The sequence below is a fragment of the Eleutherodactylus coqui genome, chromosome 1, assembly GCF_035609145.1.
Source record: "Eleutherodactylus coqui strain aEleCoq1 chromosome 1, aEleCoq1.hap1, whole genome shotgun sequence".
Lineage (NCBI taxonomy): Eukaryota > Metazoa > Chordata > Amphibia > Anura > Eleutherodactylidae > Eleutherodactylus > Eleutherodactylus coqui.
Genome location: NC_089837.1, coordinates 290191995 through 290210206, shown reverse-complemented (window position 1 = coordinate 290210206; position 18212 = coordinate 290191995). Strand labels below are relative to the sequence as shown.

Here is an 18212-nt window from a genome sequence, read left to right as displayed (position 1 = left end):
CCAATACTTTGTCCCAGCGTCTGCGTGTACAGGAAGTGCCATAACACTGACACAACTGGAAAGTGTCAGAGGTCGCTGGGACTGGAGCTGCATGGGAAAGGTAAAGTTCTTCTTGGTGGTGTTGCTGCCCCAATGGTCTACTGGGGGCACAGTTACAGCTGGGAGCCAATAGGGGCACCCTTACTACTAAGACTACTGAGGCCATGATTAATACTGGGGGCCATTACTACTGGGAACACTGTGAAGGGGCACAATTATTATAGGGCCACTGAGAGGGGGCACAATTAGTATTGGGGGTCGCTGCAGTTATCCAAACCCACTTGAAACTAAATCCTCCACTTCTTAAGTCCACCAGGGAAGTTTTACTTAGTATAAAGTATTTTTTATCCTAAACCTGGATGCATTTTATTGTCCAAAAAGTAAGGTAACTCTTTCTAAATGTTCTGAAACTAAAAAGTCACTTAACCTCAAGTCATACACTTAGACCACTCTCACACATGTGGTCAGCAAAACGCTGCGATTTTGATCCAAAAGCGTGTTTTACTGCACCCAATCATTGTCATGGGTGATGAGGTGCGCTAAAACGCTGTAAAATAGAGCAGAAAGTGCTCGAAAACGCTGCAATCGATCGCATGTCTGCAAGGCCCCATTGAAATCAATGGGAGCATTATACCGCAGCGTTCAAAATGTCAGGTAATCACAATAAAAAGCGCATGTGTGAGAATGGCCTCAAAAAAATAAGACACTCACAAGATCCTACACTGCCTTTTCTGTTTGCTTACAGAAGTCTTTAGTTGCAGTAGCTCTCGTAAATGAAATTTGTTTTTGAAGATCTGAAGTAATGTCGGAGGCAAACTTTAAAAATAAATCTCTTTCCTTCAAAGACCATGGCGATCCTCACAAGGTGGGTATATGCATCAGAAAATCGGCAGATCTTCACCTTGAGGTTCTGATACAATCAGACTACTCACCTGATGACGCAAGCTTTTAAAAAAAAGCCTTAAAATAGCAGATCAGATGAGTAGGCAAGCTGCTTCAGAATCTTAAAGTTGAGATCTGTCTTGTGCATATGCCTACCTTGTGTGGATTGGATTGTCTTGAAGTAAAAACCTGCCTCAATATCTGGCCATCTCTGGCAGTCCCACTGAAAATGAACGGTGAGGAAGTGTGGGGTTCTTTTGCATGACTATTATAGTGGTCTGCAAGAAAATGTTTTATTAACTCTACAAATCTTTGAAATGACGGATAAATGTTATTTCTCAAAAACTATGGGTGCTGGAGGAATTTGGAAACCAGGTTTGTATTCAGTACCCACTTTGAAGGCTTTCTAATAGATGCTATCCTGGAGTACTACAAGGAAAATGGCTGTATAATTCTGTATCAGTGCGGGTTTATGAGGGATCGCTCCTGTCTAACCAATCTGATCAACTTCTACGAGGAGGTAAGTTCTAGACTGGAACGGGGAGAGTCATTGGATCTTGTGCATCTGGACTTTTCCAAAGCATTTGATACTGTCCACATAAAATGAAAATGCTTGTTCTGGGTGAGAATTTGTGTAAGTAACTATTTCAGTTATAGAAAGCAGGGAGTGGTTATTAATGGTACATACTCTGATTGGATCACTAATACTAGTGGGGTACCACAGGGGTCGGTCTTGAGCACTATTCTTTATAGTACATTTATTAACTAATGGCAGAAGGATTGTGCCGTAAAATACCAATATTTGCAGATGACACAAAACTATGTTAAGTAATTAACACAAGAGAGGACGGAAGGAGATTGCAAGAGGATCTGGATAAGTTGAGGGCTTGGGCAGAAAAACAGCAAATGAGAATGAAACACTGATAAATGTAAAATTATGCACATAGGCAGTGGAAATACATATCACCATTGCACACTAAATGGGAAACCACTGGGAAACACTGACATGGAAAAGGACTTGGGGATTTTAGTTAACTGTAAGCTTAACTGGAGCAGCCAGTGTCAGGCAGCAACTGCCAATGCAAATAAGGTCATAGGGTGCATCAAAAGAGGTCTAGGGGCTACAAGTCACTGGTCAGACCACACATGGGATATTTAGTATAGTTTTGAGCACCGGTACTCAAGGAGGACATATCAGAGCTGGAGCGGGTACAAAGGCGAGCAACTAAAGTAATAAATGGAATGGATGAACGACAATACTCAGAGGTTATCAAAATTGGGATTTAGTTTACAAAAAAGATGGCTGAGGGGCGACCTAACAACCATGTTTAAATATATCAGGGGGCAATACAGAGATCTCTCCCATGATCTGTTTATACCAACCCAGGACTGTGAAACAAGGGGGCATCCTCTAGATCTAGAGGAATGAAGGATTCTACACAGACATTGAAGGGGGTTCTTTACTGTAAGTGCAGTGAGACTATTGAACTCTCTGCCTCGGGACGTAGTGATGGCAAATTCAGTAAGAGTTCAATGGAGACCTGGACCCCTTTCTTGAGCGATACAATATATATTATATGTTATAATCAATAATAACTTCAAAAACGTTGCTGACCCAGGGATTATTTGAATTGCCAGATTGGAGTCAGGAAGGATTTTAATTCGCTTCTACCTCATTGTTTTTTTTTTGCCTTCCTCTGGATCAACATTGGAGGTTAATAGGCTGAACTGGATAGACACATGTCTTTTTCCGGTTTACATAGTATACCCTATGCTGCCATAAAATGCATTTAAATTAAGAAAAGAAAAAAAACACTTTTTTAAACTGAAGGATTGTGATGCGGATCACCAGCATAAATGTTCATTTAAACGTTTGTATCGTTATTAATGGGCTAATGAAAATGGACAATAGTCAGCTGTCAAAAGAGCGAACTTTTGTATGAACGGGAAGATGTACAGCTGGCCTATGGGGACAAGCAATCATAATCACAATCATTCGTCCCCATAAGAGATTCTCAGCCCACATAAATGAAAAGTGAAGCAGCACCAAATCGATATGCTTGTTGTTCGGCGCTTGTTACATCGTGCCGAGAATTCGGCCTGTGTAAAAGGATCGCTACACCATGAGCAAAACCTTTGCTTGAACCCAAGCATATCAGAGAGCTCAGAATTAATGATATACTACAGGAGCCACTCCTGTGCCATTTAACATTCTGAGAACAAGCAGGGGTATGATGAGTGATCAGCAAAATCCCCACTCCACTCATGATGGTTGAGTATCATATAAACTAAGTTGAGCCATAAAAAGGAAGAAAAAAAAGAAGTTTTACTGGATTTTAATGTTAAATGTGAACACTCTAACCACTCCAGTACAATGTCCTCTTTTACAGACAATACACAAAGAATCTGTATGCCTCCAATAAGGCAGCCCAAGGGCCATATACTCTGTGCAAAGTAAAATAAAAAGTCAGTACCTAGTACACGTGCTATCAGACAGAATATAAGGGTACTGATGACATAGGTCCAATTCCAAGAATGGGGTCCAGCCACGGTGGAGACCCCCAAGAAGATGAAGATTAGAGTCTCACTGACACTGCTCCACATCTTTAGGAAATATTTGATGGTGGTATGAGACTTGTGGGAAATATTAGCCTCAACGTAAGGTCGCATTACTACCCCTGAGGCAATGAGACTGCAATAGAAGAAAATAGAGCATGTCAGTTTATGCTATATAAAACACTGCAGTAAAAAAAAGTTCAGGTAAAATTTGCAATGGAAACAATATAATGAGTAGTAGTGAGGCAACTTACGCCATAATGCCAGAAAGATGGAAGAGTTCTGCAGACATGTATGCCATATAACTATACAGAAAAACAAAGAGTGGCTCAATAACTCTGATGTGGGATGTGAAGCGAGAAGTGAAGGCTGCGGTTATGCCATATACAAGTCCTACAAACACCCCTCCAAGGGCAACAATGAAGAAACTCAGGAATCCCAGAGAGATGTCACGGAATGTCACTTGATCCAAGATAGAAAACTCTTCAAACAGATGGTACAAAACCTAAAGGAGAGACATCTATTAACTAGAGGAAGACGCCCAGAGTCTACAACATGAAAAAATACCCAAAAACATGAAATTACATAAAACAGCAAAAAGACATTGCAAGGCCCAGTGCATCAAATAACGAGCATCACTCAGGATATGGGAATAATGGGCATATTTACACACTATTGCACATCCAAGAGGACAGATTCTTGTCAAAAAGGTGTTTCTTTCTCTTGTTTTTTTTTGTTATATGTCCCTGTGGTTTGTATAAAGTAGTGGGCCTTGTAAACACTTCAGGGACACAAGAAGTCATGCATGGTGTAGGACAAATTAAAATGATTTCAAACCTTTACGGACATAAAAAAACCCCAAAAAACAAAACACTTTACTAGATTGATGGAAAGATCCAACATATTTGATTTTCCACTAAATATAAAGATATACCATTGAAATAATAAATTAAGACTCACTGGTAGTCCGGTTTCCCGGAAGTCTCCACAACAGCATCCCCTGAGTTTGCCCCCTCCTGATAGGATAGGAAAAATATATTTGAAGATGGAAATTGATTCCTAATTCTAAGTTTTAATCTATCTGAAACCTAGAAAGCCATGCGACTGCTGAGAGCTTAGTATCGTAAAAAGCACTGAGTGCTGCCATCTGGACCCCTAACGTACTAGACAAAAGGCCAATGCCCAGTCCAACTTGAAGACAATGAATAATTAAAGAATTATTTGGAGTTGAGGACTGGAACCTTGTTTCACCACACCAATGATGCATTTTTCCCCCCACACTTTGAGGAAAATCTGGTTGGTCGTATTTTTCCTACAAGACAGCAAGATTTGGATCACCCTTTCTGACAGGCCCTTCTCTAAAAGTATACATTTTTCAGTATGCATGCTGAAAAATGAAGGTTTGGTGCATTTTGATAGGTTTAATGGACCCAGTGTCAATAAATCTAGAAGGGTTGGAAGATGTACTGGTTTCTGGATGCTCAAGTTCTTCAGAAGAGAGAACCAGCTTCTCCTGGGCCAAAATGGGACTATAAAAATCAAAGGACATTTTTTGTGAAGAAATTTTTGGAGTAATCCGGGAATCAGAGGAATTAGAGGAACTGCATATAGCTTGCAGCCCCAGTTCTGTGTCAACGCATCCATTGCAGTAGGATGATCTCGTAGATGGAGTGAGAAAAATGTGTGCACCCAAATGAACAGACAGGTGCTCAGCTGTGATGTCCGCTGTGGTCCTCCACTTAAAACCGCCCTCGGACGCAGTGAAAAGGGGAGAATTGCCCCTGTAATGTCCCAGGGAACAGCGCCTGCTGCCTATGATCACAAAATAAAAAATGGTAATCTTCTTGACCAGGAACTCTAAGGCCTCTTGCCCCCGGGCATGCACAGCTTCTAAGTGTGGAATACCGCAGCAGTTTCCACCCTTGCCCGCAGCATAAAAAGACATGTTCTTACCTGTTCAGCGGCGGTGTGGGTCTTCACCGTCGCATCCGGATTTTTCTTCTTCTGCACTACGGATGTGTCTGGGCATTTGGCGGCATGCTGCGCTTTTTAAAAAAAAGCTCCTGCTTTTTGGCGGCAAGGTAGGCTTCCATTGACTTTAATGGAAGCCGTCCGTCGGAAATCGGCAGAAAATGGAGCATACCGCTTCCCCGCCACTGTGCGTGCAGTCCGCACACTGGGGAAAAAATGATATCCGCATGTATTTAATTACCTGCGGATGCCCAATGATTCCCTATGGGCAAATTGATCTGCAGATTGCACGCACTTGCTAAATTAATTATGCCTGTGGACATGAGGCCTAAGAGCTCCCAGCACCTCTCTGCATACCTTCCTACTTACAGGACAAAAAAAAAAAAAAAAGCACCAAGTAGGGTGGGAATGGGGTTTAAACCTGTTTTTTTCTTTCCTATTAGGAGGCAATCTCTGGTGGTGCTGTCATGGAGACCATTGAGGAAAAGAAAAATTCACTTTGTGCAAATAATTTTTTTTTACTAGTAGTAGTTAGCATGTTCCATGTCCTGAAACACTTACCACAGTAACTGCATCATTAAGTAAGGACTCTCCAAAGACCAAGATGTGGAGCAAATCATTGATGTGGATTTCTTCAAATACAGCCAAGACAGCAACAGGATCGACAGCCGAAATGATACTACCAAACAGTAAGTTGTCCAAGAGGCCTACATTCACTAGTTCTGCTCCACTGATCTGGCACACGCCATACAACAAAGAACCTATAAAGAAAGCATTCCAGAGTGTTCCCAACACTGCAAACATGAGAATGGTTCCCAAATTTTCTGAAAAGGCACGCAGTGGCAGGAAATATCCAGCATCTAGGATAATAGGTGGCAAAAGGTAAAGAAAGAAGACCTTTGACTCCAAGACTGGAGGATTTTCACCAACAGCCTTAATAAGGCCGCCTACGAGAAGGCCAACAACAATCAGCAGACAACTCTCTGGGACAACGTTGGACACAGTAGGGATCACATGGAATCCTGCAAAACAAAAACAAGAAAAAAAAGTCAGCCATTAAAAGAAAATTATATTTGTTTTTGTTTCAGATAAATACAACGTAATTGCGCGATCACATTATTACACAGTCTGCTTTCTTAGGGCTTGTTCACACTAGCACTATGGGTTCTGTTTTTCTGCTCCATTGTGGGAACAAGAACAGTCCTATAATGGCACCAAATGGATCCCATTGACTAGAACAGGTTTCAGCCAGCCATCCGGCATTTTACAGGATGAAATAACACAGCAAGCTACATTAATTTATCCCATATTGGAAAGGAATTCTGCAACAGAGATTGTAAACAGAATCGCCGACATTGATATAAACAGGCCCTTAGATTGTGGGTTAAAAAAACAAAACAATTCCTTGTGCATATCATTGTCAAACAGTTGTATATAAAAAAAGGGCTAACATGTTTCAGGAAATTTTGCCAGATATTTATCAAGTAACAAACTTTGAGGAGGGCTACAGCTTGCAAAATTTTCTTCCCGAAGAGAAATATTATGGAAGAGACCAAGACAGACTAGTAGTATTTTAAGATGGTGAAAACAAGTAGCAGCTCTACAGAGTCGCCAGTACACTTGTGGATTACACCTCCATGACTCACATAGGTGTATTCATGCTGTGCATTTCGTGTGCATTTTTTTTTACCGCATATAATACGCAGTGAATAGAACCCATTGAGTTCAATGGGTTCATTCACATCTGCATATTTTTCATACCATTTTTGGTCCTGTGAGGAAATAAACACACATGTCCTATTTTGGTCTATTACGGGAGGAGGTGAACAAGAACTCTGCATAGTTCAAAACGAGTTCTCTGTTTCCTGTTTTAAAAGGCACTTTTTTCAATAAAGCAGAAATACACTTTTCCCAAGAGTCACATCAAGTTCTTTATTGTAATATTTTTATAAGGCCTACCTGTCCACTAGAGGATAAACTCACGTCTTTTGTTATTTACAAATCCAGAGGAGGGTTGAAGTTCAATCAATGGTGGGACTTAGTTGTCAGGTTGTACATTGATTTGAAGCAATGCTGCCATCCAATAGGTGGCATTGCAGAGGTATTGTTCCATCTTCCTTATTTGCATATCACCCAGAGGAGCATGCACGGCTTTATAAGTCTCCTCACTCACCTTCTATGTGCTCTCCTCAAGAAGAGATAATACTCCTTCCGACTTAGGTCAGCCTTCGCATTTATTTTGGCATTTCAACTAACCGGGCCTGGAGGGTTAAGGTGAGGGTTTATTTTCCTGTGAGGCTTACATAATCTAAGCCTTATAAGAAAACTATACTAACCCTCCAGGTCAGGCAAACATTCCTGCTGACAGCTGCTAGCAGTCTTCTGAAATCCGCCAATCGGGAGCAAGCGGTGTGACAGGGGCGTTCCTCTTGTCAAACCCCTAGCTTCCGGTGGTGTCAAGATACAATACCACCAGAGCATTCTACCACTATTACTGTGGTGTTAAAAACACTAGGAGCCTGTGGGCTCTGCTTGTGACAGAGGGTACCCAGTCACTTACACGGTGCTCATTGAGTGCTATGTACCCAGAAAAGGAGAAGGCAGAAGCAAGTACAAAACACTTCTCTTATCTTCTGGGTTCTCGGCTGTGTATAACAGAGAACTGCTTGATTGCAGCAGCTGAGGCTTTAATCCCATGCCATACATTTGCTATCTGCCGGGATTAAAGCCCAGGGCCAAGCGCCATATATTTACCGAGCTTGATTCTTAAAGGGTTAAACCCACATTCATGCCACTGATGTTTATACCAATGAAATTTGTAGAAATATTTCTGGCACTCACTTCACATGTAAGTCAGATAAAGAAGATTCAGCTTAACCAACGTGTTTCAAACAGGTTGGCCGTCTTTAGTCACAGCTATCTTATAATACAAGTGTGATGCATTCAATAACAGGAAAATTGTGCCTGAAATGGCAGACTTGACTACCAAAACACAGTATGCATACATGAAGACAACACCTCCATATATAGATCACAGATCAATAGATAGACTTTTTGCTTATAAAATATTTTGCTTTAAAAAAAACCAAAAAAACAAAAAAAAACAAAAACAAAAAACCTTAGGCCGGGTTCACACAGCCGAGACATTTGTGTGAGATTTGTGCGTTGCAAGATGCACAAATATGAACCCCATTCTTTTGAGGTTATATACATGAGCGATGCGCTTAAAAAAAGACAAAACAAAAAAAAACAAAAACACACAATTCGCTGCATGCCCTATCTTTTCAATGTGACAGTGAAACAGTGACGCGGGGTTTTCTATCGACAAAAAAATCCAAAGCTGTGTCGGAGGATCGCTACTTTACTGAAGTGATGGAAGGCGTTTTTACCATAAAACAGGCTTCTATCGCCGTGAAAACGCATGGTGGCGAGCGCGATATCAGGGCACATTTCACAGACTGATATTGCGCTCACCCATATGTAGGTAAACCCTAGGGTAGGTTTACACATGGTGGAAATTCTAAGGAATGTCCGCTGCAACTTTTGCAGCATTTCCACATCTAAAACAAAGTCAAAATTTGCACAATTATTGCAGATTTCGACTCGAAATCGGTTGCATAGCGGGAGCTAATTTCAGAAGATACAATGCTCACCTCCAGAGTCCTCACCCGCTGCCTGTACTGAGTGCAGCGCCACTATCAGTGCTGACTTCCGGGTAGACAGCTGGGCGGAAGCACATGACCGCTGCAGCCAGAGGGCACAGTGTCACATCTCCCAAGTCCTGGCATCATGGCTCCCAGGATATGGGCGCTGATGCCAGGAATGCTGATGGTGACGTTGCAGCCAAATCTCCCAGTAGGCATACCCTCATATTTTAAACCAGAAGTGTTTTATTGGATTTTTAATATGAAATGAGAGAACATGTAAATGACATATTACAAAATGTACCCAGTGCATAGGGTGTACAGTACACAGTTTATAGCCCACAACGTTTGCATAGACAATCAAGCCAATCAACATGTGCTTCACATTCCAACATATAATGGGACCTGGGTATGGTGTTGATTGGGTAACTTGTTGGAATCCGATCATGCACATGTCCAAGGAATACCGTAAATTTTTTTTATTTTAGGCAGGGTCCAGTTGGGGGGGAACAGGGTTTTATTTTTTTATTCACAAAACCCCTATAAGGCATAAGGAAAATGTGTATTTAACCCCTTAACGCCACATGACGTAACCTTACGTCATGTGGATGGCGCAGGATCAAAAGGGAGCCCGTGCCATTCGGCAGTGGGAGTCGGCAGTTACCGATAGCCAGCCTCCAGCTGCAACAGCTGGGGTGCATACGGACAGCGATCCCTGCTGTTAGCCCCATTTTTTGCCACGATCTATGTAGACCGCGGCACGTAAAGGGTTCACAGAAGGGGGGGCCTTTAGAGAGGCCTTTAAAAGCCATACAAAAGAAAATCTTAGGCTTCATGTCCATGGTAAAAAGATTATTTAAAATCCGCAGCGTTTTTCCCGCACGCGGATCCGCGCCCCATAGGGATGCATTGGACACCCGCAGGTAGTTAAATACCTGCGGATGTCATTTTATCCTTGGGGCGCGGATTGCGTGTGCGGGAAAAAAAACGTGGCATGCTCCATTTTAGTGCGGGTGTCCCGCAGGCTTCTATTGAAGCCTATGGAAGCCGTCCGGATCCACGGTACACCTGCGCCTGAATTTCTGCACCCCGCACGCAGGAGAGCAGGATATATTTTTTAAAAATGGAGTGCCGAGGCCGGGCCGAAGAAAGAAGATCCGGCCGCGACGAAGGGCAGGTCCGCAGCGTCCGGGCAGGTGAGTAAATTATTCTTTTTAGCCTCATGTCCCCAGGAAAGAAGAGACCCGCTGCGGGATTCTCCATGAAGAATCCGCGGCGGGCCTGATTTTCCCCGTGGACATGAGGCCTTATTTGTATGACCCCAATCAAAACAATGGGATTCATATTTGTGCAAGATTTGTGCGTGATTTTCTCGGCCGTGTGAAAGTGTCCTTAAGGGAGAGGTTTTGCTTAAAGGGATTATGTCATCAGATTCATTCCTGAGCCGCGGGCAACATAAACCTGAAGCCGAGAAGCCTATTGCCCTCATTCTGACACGCTATGAATTAACGCGCCTGGACGGGGAAGCAGAAGGCCCGGACGGGGAAGCAGTCTCCTTGCCTGCAGGCAGGGTCGGATTCCACCGCGTGCTCTCACATGCGGAATCCGATCCGCCCCGGACATTGGGCCTGACTCTGAGCGAAGTTCTAACTCCCGGGGATAGACTGCCCGGCCTATCCTCGTCCAATGCTTAAGGCCTCATGTCCACAGGGAAAATCAGATCCGCTGCGGATATGTATCGCGGATTTCTGCTGCGGATGCAGTGCGGATGAGCTTAAATTCCTTTTTTTTTCATGTGGGAGATCAATTGAGCTATAAGCTCTATGAGCTCCGCACGTGTGATCCGCACTTAAATGGAGCATGTAGCATTTTTTTTTCACGCGCATGAGATTTTTAAATCACTTTAAAATACCATCCGCGGCTATTTATCTACCCGCGGGTGGTCAATGCATTCCAATGGGAAATTTTAGGTGCGGATCACGCATGCGGGTGATCCGCTGCAGATTTTAAATTTTATTTTCCCAGTGGACATGAGGCCTAAGTAATGATAGCTTATCTCCCTGTATGTGACCAGGGTGAGGAAAGTCAGTCTTCACACAGTGAGCAGGTAGAGGCCAGCCGTACGTGGAAGCTGAGCTCCGAGTCAAACCTCAAAGTGCATTTATTTTTAAACACCCGCAGCATTTAAGAATAAGGAACCCAACAAGGGCAACGGGCTTCCCTGTCTTGGGTTCATGCTGCCTGTGGTTTGGACAGCATGAATCTAATGACCGAATCCCTTTAAAATAGAATGCATTAGTCAATTACTTCCAGTGTATGGCACACCTTATGTAATTGGGCTGTGCAATGTCACAATCCAGCTGCAGCCCCAAAGTCACCTCTAGGTTAGGCTTTTCTGCCTGAAAACGTAACAGCTCTGTGCTGAAAGGCAAATGTGAAACGCAGTGACATATATCCTGCATAGTGCTACATCAGCGCACAGACGGCTAATTGTGGGTCTTGCTATATACTTACATAAATGAACGCTGCAACCTCATAAGGTTATATCATACAAGTTAATTATCAGAAAAACAGGTCTGGTTGGGAAAACATGGCAAATGCTATGAATCACTTCAGAAATCAGCCCAACAAACATTTTAAATATCTTAGTCTACAATGCAATTGTTTATGAGGGCTCTGCAAGTTTCATTTAACCCATTAACTACCAGTCAATATTCGGGTTTTCATCTCTCATGTTTGTGGTTCAAGAGCTGCAATTTTTATTTTTCTGTCAACATTGTCATTTAAAGCCCCACATAATGTACTGGAATATGTTTCTAAGTGGAGGTAAAAGGAAAAGATTAAAAATGTGCAATTTTTAAAGGGACTTTGCTTTCGCAACATTCATGGCCATACTAGGCTCATAGATTTTTTTGTTTTACTACTTTAAAAAAAAGAAAAAAAAAGCCTTTTGTCATATTCAGGGCGCATTCAGACAACCGTATATTGGCTGGGTTTTCACGCCAGGCCGATATACGGCGTTTTTCTCTGCAGGAGGAGGAGGCTGGAAGAGCCGGGAGCAGTGCTCTGAGTTCCCGCTCCCTCTCTGCCTCCTCTCCACCCCCTCTGCACTATTTGCAATGAGAGGTGGAACAGGGGCGGGGCTAAGTGTCGAGAAATAGCTCCGCCCCTGTCCTGCCTCTCCTCATTGAGGATAGTGCAGGGGAGTGGAGAGGAGGCAGAGAGGGGGCGGGAGCTCAAAGCGGAGAGGGAGTGGAGAGTTGGCGGAGAGTGGGCGGGAGCTCAGAGCACTGCTCCTGGCTCTTCCAGCCTCCTCCCCCTGCAAAGAGGGACGCCGTATATCGGCCGGCATGAATACGTGGCCGATATATCGTCATCTGAATAAGCCCTCAGGGTGATCACAGCAACCATCTGCGCTGCACAGTTTCAGCACAGGAGGGAGGCCAATGGCAAGTAAGGCTCATGTGTATGGTACAGAGAGGTTAGATGCCCAACAGTTCATCTTCTGGGGAATAAAAGGATCAGGTGCTAAAATTTCACACAGTTCAGCTGTGCAACCCGATCGGTATGAGAGTTCGGGCTGCTGCTACAACTGACACAGAACCTCTGCACAGCAGCCACCGATAACATAGTGTATTATCCTGCAAGGAAATGGACCAGAGATAAATGGTGACCTGACCCTTCACATCCGTTCACTACAACAACACAGCAGCAGCATGCTATACCCTGTGTAGGGGTATAGCATGCTACAAAACACAAAGTACATCCCATGTCAGACAGGAGATGGCAGCAGTCTGAAAGTCAGATTCCACAACATGCATCTATTCTCCTGAACTGCTCCCCCACCCCATCTCAGCTGTACCTAGTAGTTACAGAAACAGTGTAGCGCAGCAGGCAATGCCATTTCCACAGCTCTCCATTGTTACAGAAGCACACAAGCTCACTGTGCTACTGCTTCCACAAGTCCCATTCATTTCAATGAGAATTACAGAAATAGTGAAACTTATGACATTGCATGTCTTTCTAAAAAAAACTACGTGACGTCATGGCCTTCTGTTCAGCGTATGCAGGAAAGTAGGTTTAGAATTCTTGAAATTCTCTATTTATGAAGGAAACATTGTTAAAAGCAGTTATATTAATGTTTCCTTTCATAAACAGCAAGTTTTTAACACCACGTATGCCCATGTACCGCCTAACAATACTCCTAAAAATGCTGAGTATTTTTAGGGCTTCCTCACACTGGTGAGAGAAATATAGCCAAGAGGAGAAAAATCGCAGCAATATTGCATATTTGCTCATGCAATGTCTGAGCGTCCGTGATGCTCTTTCCTGGAAAATCATTGTTCATCACTGCTGCCCACGATATACTCGCGCAATAGGTGGCAACAGGTGTTGCTAATGTTTAAACCGCATGGCACAAACATCGTTGCAATGCGATAAATTGGAGGCTCCATAGCGAATTATGGTCAAGTAAACAAACAAAAAGAACACAGGTGGTAATGAAGGCATTGAAAAGCACGGGTTTGATAATTCAGCATTTTCTCGCATTGCTCAAAAATCACGCGATTTTCTCTGCAGCATGAAAGCAGCCTTAGGGTACATTCACACGAACGTATATCGGCTCGGTTTTCACGCCGAGTCGATATACATCGTCCTCATCTGCAGGGGGAGGGGGAGGATGGAAGAGCCAGGAACATGAACTGAGCTGCCGCCCCCTCTGCACTATTTGCAATGAGGAGAGGCGAAACGGGGGCGGGGCTAATTCGCGGAACTTAGCCCCGTCCCGTCCCGCCTCCGTTCATTGCAAATAGTGCAGAGGGGCAGAGAGGAGGCAGAGAGGCGGCGCGGGAGCTCAGTTCCTGCTCCTGGCTCTTCCATCCTCCCCCCCCCCCCCTGCAGATGAGGACGACGTATATCGGCTCAGCGTGAAAACCGAGCCGATATACGTTCGTGTGAATGCACCTCAGGGTGCACTCAGATGACCGTATATCGGCTGGGTTTTCACGCCCAGCCGATATACGGCGTCCCTCTCTGCAGGGGGGGGGGGGGGAGGCTGGAAGAGCCAGGAGCAGGAACTGAGCTCCCGCGCCCCCTCTCTTTCAATATATTGTATTCTATTATACTGCGATCTGATAGGCAATGCGACATGACAGCTCTGGGGGCTTCAGAAGGCCCCAGACTGTTACGGCAACCAAATGGCACCTTGTGATCCATCTGACAGCGACATTTAAAGAGTGAACAGCTGCAATCAGCTCCTGATTTCCCTTCACACAAACCCTGAATGCACAGGATGTAACTATGTCCTGTGTTAAGTGGTTAAAGGGGACCTATGCCCAAGTTCATGCTGCCCGCACCACTGGTAGTATAAACCTGGGTCAGGTATGCACAGTGCCCATGTAGGTTTTATTCTGAAATGATGCAGCATTTCAGAACATACATACTCTGAAGTTTAACTTGAGCTCTGAGTCTTGTAGGCAGGAAGCGCTGGCTTCTCCCCCGCCCGCAGCATGTAGACTGACAGCCGTCTTCCTATACACAAGAGGGGAGAGGGGCTGTCAGTCTACAAGTAGGGAGAAGCCAGCGTGGCCCACTTCCATAACTCAAAGTATGTTTAATCTGAAAAACTGCAGTTTCAAAATAAAACAGACATGGGGCAATGTACATACCTCTCCCGAGTTCATACTGCTCATCGAGAAAACCTTTTTAGAAAGGGAAACCATCTAGTGGAGAAAGCCAATATGCTATGCTGTTATTTTTAAAGCCAAACACATTTGCTAGCAACTGAATTTACAAATCTAATATAAAAAAAGCCTCCTTTGGTGGATGATTTTGGTGTCATTGGATTGGTGACATCCTCACCACCGCCATCAAATGAGTTTGATACATTAAATGACCCGTCAGGCCAGGACACAGTTCCTATGTAAAGTGTAGCGGGCGTGCTTGCGCTTCAGCCAACGGCCCCGCTAGGGAGAGTCAGGGCTCCGTCACATTATGAGGCTGATATCGCCTTCACAATCCATGTGGAAACCACTAGATTTTTAGATAGTTTTCTTATGGAAACAGCCTTTCATCCCTGTGAGGCAGAAGGAATTCCCCGGAGTGGCTGTCATAGGCAGGGGATCGCAATGTTCTCCCATTGTCTTTAATTGGGAAGCGCTGCTGCCGCCGGCTCCAATGGGTGATATAGCAAAAAGAAAGGACACGCTGTTTTTACACTGCATAGCATCGCAACACTGTGCCATGCAGGAAAACATCACTAATGTGAATGAACCCATTTTATGTTCGCATTGCAAACATCTTGTCAATCTAGTTAGTTCATTGTTAACTATAATATATAGTTAATAGAGATGAGCGAACGTACTCGTTTAGGGCAATTTCGCAATCGAGCATCGCTTTTTTTCGACTAACTGCCTACTCGGGCAAAAAGACTCTGGGGGCGCCGGGGGTGAGCGGGGGGTTGCAGAGGGGAGTGGGGGTGGGAGGGAGAGAGAACTCCCCCTGTTCCCCACTGCTACCCGCTGCTCCACCACGCCGCCCCCTGAATCTTTTGGCCCGAGTACTCAGTTACTCGAAAAAAGCGATGCTCAATTGCGAAATTGCCCTAAATGAGTACGTTCGCTCATCTCTAATAGCTAACAATAGTTAATTGTTCACTTCTGCACAAAAGCTGCCAGACAAGTCCAGCATTACATATCATTTATTGCTTCTTCTAAAAAGAAGAAATCTCATTACTATTGGTAACAGAACCTCCTTGACAAAGAAGGGCCTATAGAGCACAATTCCATATTTTATAATCAGGTCATGTAGAGAATGGCTAACCATATGACAATCCTGTTATAACCACCTGCAAGGCTGCAAAAGTCCCACAAGTGGGCAGATGTCTCTGTGATGTTAGCAATGCCATCTATGGCGAGCTTCAGTACGCATCGCTCCAGTACAGCAGATTCTCACTGCTCCACAAGACTTTTCTGCCTGCTGCAGTTCTAAAAACATTCACATTAGTCATATCTACCAGCTAGAAGATTCATCCTGTTCACAAAGACATTTCAGTTAAATTATATAGTGTTCTTTTTCAGATGTCTATGAATGGTAAATAAGTCAATAGCTTCAATATTCAAGTTGGGTGAACTTCCTGGCCATTATAATTGATCAATTTAACACATTTGAAGTTCACATTCGGGGTTATTATCCACAGTGGAAAATTCTGCTGCAAAATCCCCAGCATTTCCGCAAAGGACAGTCCAAATCTGCACATTTTGACTTGAAATTATTTCTGCTTCTGCAGCCAGTTTCAGAAGGTACTGTGCTCCCTCCTCTCACCTCCGAAATCTGCACATCCTTTACCCAGCACCCTCTGGTGAGCGCAGTGCTGCTGGTCAGGTGTTGCGGAAGCAGCCAGATGCTTTCTGAAATCAGATGTATTATTGAAAGTTTTAGGACTCCGCTTAAAGGGGTGGTCTCGCGAAACAAAGTGGGGTTATACACTTCCGTATGGCCATATTAATGCACTTTGTAATATACATCGTGCATTAACCCCTTGAGTGGCACGCCCGGAAATTTTCCGTGACGAGCTCCACTGCTCATAGTGACATAGCCCGGAAGATTTCCGGGCTATGTATCACTATGGGAGCTGCAGAGCACAATGCCACAAGCTGTGACAGTGTGCTCTGCCTGCACAGACCCACAGAGAACAAAGCAAGGGCTTTGGAAAACCAGCAGAAGATATTGCCGGCATATCGGCAACCTCCTGCTTTGTTTACAGGTTGCCATAGAGACCATCGGCTTGTCAGAAGCAAGCCCATGGTCTCTGTGACAGGGAGAGCTGGTGCTTGGCTTTCAAAGGACAGCTAGGTACCAGCTCTAACAGCAGAGATCAGAGAAAACCTCCGATCTCTGCTGTGTTAACCCTTTACATGCTGCAGTCTATGTGACTGCAGCATGTAAAGGGCTGTCACTGCAGCATGTAAAGGGCTGTCACCATCGGACCCCCGGAATGTGATCAGGGGGTTCTGATGGGTCCCTGTGGAAGTCCCCTAAAGGGACAAAAAAAAAAAAAAGTTAAAAAAAAAATGTTAAAAAATTATTTAAAAAAAAATTATAAAAACACTTGTCTCCCTTTACTTTGTAAAAAATCAAAACTACAATCACACATGTGGTATCCGTGCGTCGTAATGACCCAGAGAAGGAAGTTAATACATTATTTAACCCCTTAATGACATGGCCCCTTTTTTTCTTTTTTCCCCATTTCTTTTTTTCCTCCCTCCTGTTTAAAAAAATCACAACTTGTCCCGCAAAAAACAAGCCCTTATATGGCCATGTCAATGGAAAAATGAAAAAGTTATGGCTCTTGAGACGCAACTGCAAAATTAGTTGAAATTCAATGATTAGACCATTTTAAAAAACCTGCCCTGGTGGGCACGACAGGGTGGTAGGAAACCCGCCACTCAAGGGGTTAAATATGAGCCATACAGAAGTTATTCCACTTACCTGCTCCGTTGCTAGCGTCCTCGTCTCCATGGTTCCGTCTAAATTCGCCGGCAGCTTGCTTTTTTAGACGCGCTTGCGCAGTCCGGTCTTCTCCATTCAGCACGAGCCGCTTCAGTGTGCTCCCCGCTACAGCTCTTCTGCGCATGCGCAGACGAGCTGTCACTGCTCGGGAGCGCGCTGGAGCGGCCATTCTGTACCTTCCTCTGTTAGAGGAAGGTGCAGAGCTGCCGAGCTGTCCGGAGAAGCCGCCCAGCTGTCCCGCCGTCCAGCTGTCCTGGTAAGTGATGGGCCGGGGGGGGCTGCCGCTGCGCCGGGCTGCCGCTGCGATGGGGGGGGGGGCTGTCGCTGCGATGGGGGAACTAGCGCTGGGCCGGGGGGGGGGGGCTGTCGCTGGGCCGGGGGAACTAGCGCTGGGCCGGGGGAACTAGCGCTGGGCCGGGGGAACTAGCGCTGGGCCGGGGGAACTAGCGCTGGGCCGGGGGAACTAGCGCTGGGCCGGGGGAACTAGCGCTGGGCCGGGGGAACTAGCGCTGGGCCGGGGGAACTAGCGCTGGGCCGGGGGAACTAGCGCTGGGCCGGGGGAACTAGCGCTGGGCCGGGGGGGGGCTGTCGCTGGGCCGGGGGGGGGCTGTC

The 18212-nt window shown here is 44.9% G+C and overlaps 1 protein-coding gene across 1 annotated transcript in view; it reads right to left on the bottom strand.

Annotated features, from left to right (window-relative positions):
- Positions 1-18212, bottom strand: part of SLC9A1 (solute carrier family 9 member A1) — a 53046-nt gene that overhangs the window by 23649 nt on the left and 11185 nt on the right. Inside the window, exons 2-4 of the mRNA XM_066572865.1 lie at positions 6010-6470; positions 3732-3982; positions 3396-3613 (exon numbers count right to left, since the gene is read on the bottom strand). Of these exons, the coding sequence (XP_066428962.1) occupies positions 3396-3613; positions 3732-3982; positions 6010-6470 (930 nt within the window). The remainder of the gene's footprint in view (positions 1-3395; positions 3614-3731; positions 3983-6009; positions 6471-18212) is intronic.